The 10,695-nt window shown below is 32.8% G+C and overlaps 1 protein-coding gene and 1 pseudogene across 2 annotated transcripts; one reads left to right on the top strand and one right to left on the bottom strand.

Annotated features, from left to right (window-relative positions):
* Positions 1–1,675: 1,675 nt before the first annotated feature.
* Positions 1,676–5,161, top strand: LOC108481884 (G-type lectin S-receptor-like serine/threonine-protein kinase At4g27290). 2 transcript variants are annotated; one of them, XM_017784951.2, is made up of 7 exons: positions 1,676–3,258; positions 3,379–3,513; positions 3,723–3,844; positions 3,915–4,125; positions 4,204–4,441; positions 4,525–4,675; positions 4,764–5,161. In XM_017784951.2, the coding sequence occupies exons 1-7, from the start codon at positions 1,995–1,997 to the stop codon at positions 5,067–5,069; spliced, it is 2,427 nt and encodes an 808-aa protein (XP_017640440.1). In that variant the 5' UTR covers positions 1,676–1,994; the 3' UTR covers positions 5,070–5,161. The 2 variants fall into 2 exon arrangements, with proteins under 2 accessions (XP_017640440.1, XP_052886471.1); XM_053030511.1 differs by having other exon boundaries at positions 3,915–4,441.
* A 2,356-nt stretch (positions 5,162–7,517) lies between these two features.
* Positions 7,518–9,504, bottom strand: LOC128280760 (G-type lectin S-receptor-like serine/threonine-protein kinase SD1-1; annotated as a pseudogene).
* Between the last annotated feature and the right edge of the window lie 1,191 nt (positions 9,505–10,695).

Raw genomic sequence — 10,695 nt, 5'->3', positions numbered from 1 at the left:
CAATTTACTTTGGTGGGTCGATTTTTGAACTTCATATTTTTAACATTAATAATGTTCTCTTTAACATGAAAATCTTTTGCTCAAAATTTAACTATGAAAACTTCTCCATATCAATCTTCTTTTTATAGGAAACTTTATCACTGAATATGAAACATATTTCAGAATGCTGGAAAAAATCGGACATGACAAGTCAAAAAAATGTTTCTAACAAGAAGCATTTTCTAAAACGTTTTTAAGATAATATTTCAGTTCTGCCACAGAAAAGATGGGGCATAAATTTTATCCCAAGACTCTCTGGTTTTCAGAATACTTTATCTCAGGATTCTCGATTTTTTAGAATTCAATCTAATTGTTAATTTTATTTTTTAATTATTTTTTAAATTTAATTGGACGATGTAGAAAACACTCTGATGATGTGGCAAGAGGGAGAGTGAAAGTGCGCCCCGTAAGACATGTTTTCAGTACTCACTTTCACCCTCTCTCCTACCATGTCACCCAAGTTTCCTCATATTTCTTGCCATGTCACTCGAAAATGCTTCCTACAAGAAGCATTTTTGCCACCTATCTTAAAATTGACATATTTTCTTAATTTCCAAATGAAACTACCTAAAATCCTAAATACTTTTTGAAATTGACATATATGACTAATTTTTTCTACCTAAATTGCTTTTTGCATTGCGATTTATATATTGGAACACTCGATTCCAAACATTGATTGATAGCAATCCAATTTGGTGGAATTATTGTTCCTCTAGCAAATAAAAGTAAAAGCTTCTATGATAAATAGAGAAAATAACATAGACTTGCGACAATCTATTAACAATTAAACTTAAAATAATTTATAAAAATAAGAGAAAAAAATGTATATTATTTATTTTTTGTTTTATATAAATAAAGTAAAATTTTAAAATTTTTTCAAACCGTTTCTCATTGGTTTTTATCCAACTATGATGCTAACCTGCGGGTTAACCCCACATTTTCTTCCATCCCACAAAAATTAAACATAAAGATCATATTCTAATCAACGCCGTCTAAATTCCCAATATACCTTATTAATATAAGTTTCCCATGAGCTTCCATAAAAGACAAAACTTTTAACTAGTTATTTTCATAAACTTTCAAAATTCCTAACCAAGTACTAAAATTTTTATTGGAATATGTTAGATAAATTAGTATATATTATAGATTTTGTTATCAGTATAAAAGGTTGCCATTTAAATAGATATAATTGTATCATATTATAGATTTTATAGTTATATATTATATAAATAGATTTTGGAATCGTGGCACGTTGACCCCGGACATTAACTAGTCAATTCTTGTCAACGTCAAAGTCAACGCAAATCAACATCCAAGATCAACGAAATCTATTATATAATATATAATAAAATATCTAAATATATAACAACCTATCTATTTATATAATAATATTTTATAACTACTAGAACCTCTAAGTATTGTTAAAATTCTTATCGGAAAACTCATTTTGTAACCAATACTTGTAAAAGGAATGTTAAGTAAAAATTGTAAAAATTATAATGCACGAAAAATAATTTTATAATTTTTATGATGAATATATTTTAAAGTAATCTGAAACGTTGAAGTAATCTCCACACTGAAACAGTCGAGTTTTGACTTTTCTATTTCAATCTTTTGTCTGATCCATATAAATTGACTGTTGAGAAATGCTAATGAAACTCGGGTGTTGTGAAATTTAGTAAACAATCAAAGAGTAGAGATCGTTTTACTTTTTCTAATTCCACCTCATTGCATCAGTTATCTTTCAAATGAAAAACCAGCTACTAGGACATAAATGAAGCCTTCTTAATGGAGCTAATGAAACTTCGCTATTGTCAATTGTAGAAAATACGAAAAACATGGAAAAAGGAACCATCAAAAAGTAAGCATACTTTTACTTTTCTATCTCCACCTCCTTGCATCAATTATTTTTAAAATGAAAAACCAGTTATTAGGAAATAAAGGAAGCCTTCTTAATGGTGCTTTTTCTATGCTTGCTTCTCTTCTTTACAACAACAACTTTGGCACTAAACACTATACCTCCAGGGCAATCCATAAAAGATGGTGAAACTCTGGTGTCAGCTGGTGGAAGCTTTGAACTGGGATTTTTCAGTCCCAGAAATTCCAAGAGTCGATATGTGGGAATTTGGTACAAGAAAGTATCAACTGGGACTGTTGTATGGGTTGCCAATAGGGAAACTCCAGTTTCTGATGCCTCAGGAGTTCTCAGTATCAACCACAATGGAATTCTTTCAATTATGAATCGCACCAAAGGTATTGTTTGGTCTTCCAATACATCAAGAAATGCAGTAGAGGAGACGATTGCACAGCTCCTGGATTCGGGAAATTTCGTAGTGAAGGACCGAAATGATAGTGATCCGACAAACTTTCTTTGGCAGAGTTTTGATTATCCTTGCGATACCTTTTTACCAGGAATGAAGCTTGGGAGAAACTTTGTCACCGGTTTTGATTGGCATATATCATCCTGGAAAAGTATGCAAAATCCTGCTCCAGGTCTATATTCTATCAGGACCGATCCGCAGGGGTTACCGCAGTTCGTTCTTAAGAATGGAACTGAAATATTGTTCAGAGCAGGACCATGGAATGGTGCTTATCTTTCAGGAAGAACACTGCCTACAGTTAATCCAATATATTCGTTTGAGTTTGTCTGGAATGAGAATGAGATCTACTACGAATACGAGGTCCAAAACCATTCTGTCTATACAAGGTACTTATTGAATCCATCAGGTCTAATACAACGCACCATATGGAATGAGAGAAAAAAAGACTGGGAGGTTTTCGCCACATCACAAGTGGATCAGTGTTCGATATATGCCTATTGTGGACCATATGCCACTTGCAACACCAATGAATCTCCACCATGTAAATGCTTGGAAGGGTTCCTGCACAGATCAGCATCTCCCGAGGATATTAATTCTGTAGACTGGTCAAACGGATGTACCCGAAGGACACCATTGGCATGTGAAGGTGGAGATAGCTTTCTCAAGCAAACTGGACTAAGAATACCAGACACTTCAAAATCTTGGGCTGACCTTAGCATTGATCTTAAGGAGTGTGAGAAATTGTGTTTGAAGAATTGCTCTTGCACTGCATACACAAATTTAGATATCCGAGAGGGAGGCCGTGGCTGCTTGCTGTGGTATGGAGACTTAACTGACATCTCAGAATTAAATGAGGGTGGGCAAGACCTTTATATCAGGCTGGCCACTTGTGATCTGAGTAATGTTCCTTCTTTATCTTCCATTTAGACAGAAATAAAATTGGTACAAACAGTTCGGAGATATGTTCTAACATGAAACCTTTTATTTTTGATCGATTATTATTAATCAAATCTTTCAGATCATATTCAAAACAAAGGGAAGACAAAAGAAAAGCAAAAGGCAGCAATCATTGCCATCTCTGTCATAATAACCAGCGGAATGATGCTACTAGCATTGTGGTTGTACGTTAGGAGGAAAAAGCTCAGAAAAACAGGTACAAGAATTCAGTTCTAACTAAAAGCACGATCATATAACAAAATATATCCATCATAAATTTGATGTTTTGTTGGAAATGAAAAACAGAATTTGACTGTGAAAAATTGAATGGAATGCCAGAGTAATTTGCCACTTAGTTTATATTTGAACACTGTAAGTTCTATAATCAGTTTTCAATCCATCTTATACAAGTTCAGTGACAACCAGGTGAACATGGAAAGGAAGATTTAGAATTGCCTGTGTTCGATTTCGCAACCGTAGCTACGGCAACTAATAACTTCTTGAGCAACAACATTTTGGGACAGGGTGGATTTGGTCCTGTTTACAAGGTATATAAGTTGTATTCTGCAAACCATATTTCATTCACTACTTAACCATTTTGAACATTATAAACTTAAGGGTACATTGATTGAGGGACAAGAAATAGCGGTGAAGAGACTGTCAAAGAATTCCGGACAAGGACTGGAAGAGTTCAAAAATGAAGTAACATTGATTTCCAAACTTCAGCATCGTAATCTTGTAAAGCTCTTTGGTTGCTGCATCAGAAGAGATGAAAAGATGTTAATTTATGAGTACATGCCTAACAAAAGTTTGGACTACTTTATTTTCGGTTTGAGCCTTATATCTCAGAACCTCCCCCTCCGGTGGACATTTTGTTTCTTTTCTGATGTCGTTTTGTTGAGTGCAGATCAAACAAGAAGCAAATTACTGGTCTGGCGTATCCGAATGCACATTATTGATGGAATTGCTAGAGGGGTTCTTTATCTTCATCATGACTCTATATTGAGGATTATCCATAGAGATCTCAAAGCAAGCAATATTTTATTAGATAATAACATGAACCCAAAGATATCAGATTTTGGCTTGGCTCGGAAGTTCGGACTAGATCAGACTCGGGCCAAAACTAGAAGAGTGGTTGGAACATAGTATGTACATAAGCAAGACTTGTCTAGTGCATTATTCCATGTTGATTTTGAAGTTCTAATCTAGCATTTATTTTTTCCTGCAGTGGTTATATGTCACCTGAATATGCCTTGGATGGGCTTTTCTCAATGAAATCCGATGTATTCAGCTTTGGAGTTTTGGTTCTGGAGATACTATCAGGAAAGAAAAACAGGGGATTTTCCCATCCGGAACATGACTATAATCTTCTTGGACATGTAAGACATTATAAGACTGAAATACCAACAGTTCACCTTTTGCTTTCTGTTTCAAACAATAACATTATTTGCGGTTCCAACTTTTCAGGCATGGACACTGTGGATGGGAAAGAGACCATTAGAACTAATCGACACTGCATTCGGTGACTTGTACAACGCAACCGAAGTGTTAAGATGCATCAATGTAGGTCTATTATGTGTGCAACAAAGCCCCCCTGACAGACCAAACATGTCATTAGTATTGCTCATGTTGTGCGGTGACAGTGTATTGCCGCAACCAAAGCAGCCTGGGTTTTTCATTGAAAGAAATCTGCCTATGACTGACTCTATATCAGAAAAAAATGAAATGTTCTCAATATATGAATCTACTATTACATCATTAGAGCCACGATAGTAGCTTCTCACATAAATTTATGGCATATTTTGATAAATCAATTAGGCATTGATTCATTCATATAAAAGAAAGAAGTTAAGAAATTTATAAAATTTCTGCTGTGTTTGTCTGCAACAGTGCTTCTATATTACTCTGAAGTCAAAGGGTAGTACTAGTTAGGTATTGAAAAAGATCACCAGATAAACCCCCTTGAAAATTCTTCTAAGAAAGATGATTTAGTGGGAAATTGACAAATCGGACCAAGTAGAAGAAGACATTGGCAACGTTGATAATAATCAAAAACATCAACGGTCTACAACTTTGACAAAAAAAACTTCAGGATAGCTAAGTTTCCTACGTTCAAACATACAGCATCTTTGTTTTCTTTCATTTACTTTTGGACAGGAACTTTATAGCAATGTTAGATCCACCTATCTAAAGGGTAAGTTAGGGAAATATGCAATTTCTAAAATATTTTAGGTTTTAGGGTTTTTTTTTTTTCAAATTTAAAGAAATAGGTTAATTTTAAAAAATAAGTGCCACGTGAAAAAAGCACCATGAAATCATTTTTATATCCAATACCCACGTGGCACTCCCGTCACATGCAATTGATTTATTTTAAAAAATAATATATATATTAACTCTTGGATCACCAATGGTTAAAAAATCAGGGCTATTGATTTTTTAACCTTTGGATCAACAACTATTGAAAAAAAACCAATGGTTAAATTTTTTGACTATATACACATTTTACCCTTTCAATTTTTTTATTCAATCTTATTGGTCTATTCTCTCAACTATCTTTAATCCTTTTATTCTTAATTTTTTACCCTAATCTCTCAATTGTTTTTTTCTCTCAATTTTCTATCCTAACCGTTTGTAATTTCTTAGATTTCATTCTATTTTCATCATTTTAAAATGTAAATGCCTCTACTTCGTGTGAATCATAAACATATTTTGGCGTCCAATTACAAATGGTAAAAAATATTATTATATATTTTATTTTAATTAATATCACTATTAAGTTGTTAATATTAATATTTTTAAAAATTTTTATGTTTATATAATCAAGACAAAGACACTCTCAATAGGATCTATTTATATGAGTGTGAAGTGTGACAACTTCTAAAGGCTCAAAGGCTTGGTTCTAACAACATTGATGAAAAGAAGACACATACATATGATCATAATAGTGTCCTAGATATCACGCATTAACTGGTGTTGAAAATGGAATAGTTGATTCAAATCTTATTCTACCATGCAATTTCGATTAATCGTAACATGCTTTCACTAAGTGAAAGTTTAATTGTAAGACATCTTTCATTTGTAAATTGATTTTCAAAATTATCAAAATTTAAAATATTTTGAAAATGGGGATTGTTGGAACATTTTAAATATTTATAGTATTCCAATAACTTTAAATGAAATAATGTAATTAATTAAAAGTTATGTCTTATGGTTATTGATTAAGAGTTAACTATTTATAATAAGTTAAGTCTCTTAAATCTGAAGAGTTATATCACTTGATTTTTTACAAAGAATTATAATTATTCAAGCAATATTACTTGAATAGTTATATTTATTTAAGAGATATTATTTAAATGATTGAATCTCTTACTTTAATAGTTATATCTATTTAAAAGATATTAGTTAAATAATTGTTTGCTTTAAAGATGTGATTCTTTAGAAAAAAAAATCTTTTGAAAGCTTATGTCTTTATAAAGAGACATGAGAATCCTTATAAATAAAACTGAGATTTTATTTGAAAAAATATACCAAAAAATTATCAAAAATTCTTTCTATTTTTCCTTCATCTTTTATTATTCTTAGATTATTCTATAAAAATTATTATAGAAATTCTTTTAAGAATTGATTTTCTTGTTATACTCTGCTTAGTGCTTAATGAACTATTTTTGCTAATATAAAATGTAAATAGTCACTGAGTTTTATTCTATCATCGAGGTTTATTTGCTTAAAATTCATTTGCACTTCAAGTATAACTGAGGTAAATTAAAGATAGTGATTTAATACACACTTTGAAATCTTGTCCTATTGCTCCATTTTCCTGTATGAGTTTTTATTTGTGTTTCGTTCTGTGTCTTTCTAATTTTCATCACCGAAATTCTACACAAACAATTACGAGCGACAATAATAGCTCATCACGTGTTAGAATATTCATTGGCATTATCTTGTAGTGCATCAAAATAGCTAGAGTGCATGATGTTGAACATAATTAGTTAGAACTTGGTGATTAGAGTATCATAAAATTACTTTATTTTTCCAATATTCACATACCATTAAAATTGCAGGAATTATTAAATTCATTGAACAAAGTAAATGAACTTATCCAGGTATAGCAGTGGCAAAGTCATAAATATACACCCACAATGACAACCATCATATCTAAGAGATGAAACATACCAAAAAGAATAAAAGAAAAGAACTCACAACATTTACATGAAATCTTCATTATCTTGCCTCCATTATGGTGATTGCAAAATCATTAGAAGATGGGTTTTGATTATTTGATGAAGAAGTGACTTCAATCAGATCTCTCTCGGAGAAAAATCCAGGCTGTTTAGGCTGAGCCAATGTTACATCACTACTTAACATCACAACAACATTTGACATATTTGGCCTGTCTTGAGACTACGTTGCACGCATAGTAGGCCGACCTAGATCGATCTTTGTGCTTCCGAGGGATTGCAGGTCTCTTTAATTGGATCAGCAACTAGTTCCATTGAATTACCATCGCAGAACAGTCTCCACGCCTATGCGAGTAAAACTGTTTTAACATTTATAGAACTTATTATCTTTGATATAAAAGAGTTTCATAGTTTGACACTTACGTGTCCAAGAAAGTTTTGCCGACGGTCTGGATGGTAGAATCCTCTGTTTCTTTTCCCACTCACTATTTCTAAAACTAAAACTCTAAAGCTGAAAACATCGGATTTGATCGAGTAAAGTCCATCCATTGCATACATTGATACATGTAACCATTGCAAAACAAAAGCCATGAAACATCAGATTTGATCGGGTAAACTTACTATGTTCCCACCACTTTGCTTATGTTTGCTGTAGTTTCTTTTTCTCCAAAACTTCTAGCCAAACCAAACTCTGAAATTTTCGGATTCATTTCATTATCTAATAAAACATTAGCAGCTTTTAGATCTCTATGTATTATTCTTTTTAGATCTCTATGTATTATTCTTTATCTCAAATCTTGATGAAGATAAAGGAGCTCTCGAGCGATCCGGTTGATAATTTGGTAGTGTGTTGGCCAATCAAGTGACATGCTTAGAGTTTGATCTTCTTAAAAGCCATTTATTGCTTGTTAGAACTCTAAATATAATTTTTTGGGAGATTGAGACAAGGGATATAACTAAGTCAACTTCATGGATTGGACAAAAGACATACCAAATATAAAGAAGTCCAAGCTTTTGTTTGGCAAGTATTCATAGATCAACATCTTTTCATCTGCTTGAATAGAATATGCAAGGAGCTTCATTAAATTCCTATGCTGAAGTTCTGCAATATGTTTAACTTCATTTGTGAACTCACTGATTCCTTGTTTAGAACTCTTTGACAGCCTCTTCACAGCAATTTCTTATCCATCTTTCAAAAGACAACTGTGGTTAGTGTTGGTTTAACAAAGAACTAACAGAAGCATAGAAAAATAATAATGAAAGGGATGACAAAATTCATTAACCAAGCAGTCCTTATATACGAGTATCAAGTAACAACCTCAACCAAATTTTAATTTGCTACTTGTTAACAACTCCTAACTTCCTACTCCTACTAATAAGCTAACAAATCTCTCTAAGACTCAATCAAATCTCCCTACAACTTAGTCTTATTAATAAAAAAAACTTTGCAGCCTTTGAGACACTAATAGTTAGGACTGCAATTAGCACACCCGTAAACAATGAAAAGGTCATCACTATGATCGTCCTTCTGTTGTTTCTTTTCACTCTATTTCTTTAGTTTTCATTTTGAACTATTTGGAAAGCAAATAGCAAAAAAATCAATGAAACAAGAATAATAAAATCAAATAATCAAAGGATAGTGTATATTTCATACCTACTTTTAATGCAGCAACTATCACATATATTTCTTGATCACTCTCAATTATGTATATAATATCAATAAGGTCCGTAAACCAAAGCAAGCACCCGGTTCCTCCATTTGAAACGTCCAAATTAGCATAAGTCGAGCACGAGCAATTCGCCGAATATAGGTTCTTGCATTCCTCTAAGCTTATACTGTAATTATACCATGAATGTTTGGGTTTCGGCACTCTTACGTCAGATACCTTTATATATCCATCTCTAGAACAGTTTAGTTGTGTGTTTCTCCTACAACCACCTGATCTTGATACTGCATTCCATTCCTCGAGATCGTTTGATGAAAAGCCTGACATGCAACTACATAAGGGGGACTTGTTCACATATGCCATTTGCACCACGCGATGCATATCTATCACAGTAATCAGTGTAAAGTGGAAGATTTTGTATCCAACCTCGATTCAAATCATTCCACATGAAAAGATTTATGGCTCCATTTAGACTACTTAGCACTCCTCCTAAAAGAATTGAACAATTGTACGGAATGAATGTTAGATATAGCTCTTGTTCATTGAATACCAAATTATAGGTATACATAAGGTTTACTTCCATTACAAGAGCCCTATGTAACCGTTGGCTGTTGTAAGGTCCAAACTAGAATCTAATGGTTGTATCGTCTCTATTAGTGTCTCAAGAGCTGCAAAGGTTTTTTTATTAATAAAACTAAATCCTAGGAAGATTTAACTAAGTCTAGGGAGATTTGTTAGCTTACTAGTAGGAATAAGAATTTAAATTTTGGTTGAAGTTCTTACTTGAGACATGTATATAAGGGTTGCTTGGTTAATGAATTCAATCACCCCTTTCATTCTTATTTTTCTATACTTCTATTAGTTCTCTACTAAACCAACATTGGTACTAAGAGCTATTTTTCTTGAGGGACCTATGAGAAAAGTTTTATAAGAGTTCTGAGAGAAAATTTGAGAGATACACTTGTGAGGTTTTGAGAAAAATAGAATCGGGATCAAGTAACTTGTCTGTCTTACCCCCATCTGTGTTTGATAGAGAGAACTATCAACCATAGGATATGAGAATGCAAGCATACATAGAGGGTTGTGATTATTGGGTGTCGAGGAAGACTATGAGGTGACTGCACTCTTCAACAATGCAACTATGCACCATATCAAAATGCACAAGAAGAGAACCACCGAGAAGGCTAAGGCAAAGGCTTGCTTTTATGCTTCGGTTTCACCAACCATATTCAATAAAATTATGGCTTTTGGATCAGCAAAGGAGATATGTCTACTAACTCAAGACTAAGTATTAAGGAAATGAGAGGATCAAGAGCATGAAAGTATTGAACTTGATAGAACTAAGAAAATAGAATGTGAAACTTTGACAGAAACTTAAGTAATAAGCTTCAATAACTTGCTAATCAAACAAGAAAATCGGCTTGAGTTTTATGAACAAAATTGCTTAAGTAAAACCAAAATGAAGAATAAGAAGTTTTGAAAGATTTTTCATTACCTTGAATAAAGGCGCAAAAGCCATTACAAATACCAAGCATTCAGCTCGTCAAAAAGATG

The sequence above is a fragment of the Gossypium arboreum genome, chromosome 1 (genome assembly GCF_025698485.1).
Source record: "Gossypium arboreum isolate Shixiya-1 chromosome 1, ASM2569848v2, whole genome shotgun sequence".
Classification (NCBI taxonomy): domain Eukaryota; kingdom Viridiplantae; phylum Streptophyta; class Magnoliopsida; order Malvales; family Malvaceae; genus Gossypium; species Gossypium arboreum.
Note: the sequence above shows the minus strand (reverse complement) of the source record. Positions and strands in the feature narration are given on the sequence as shown.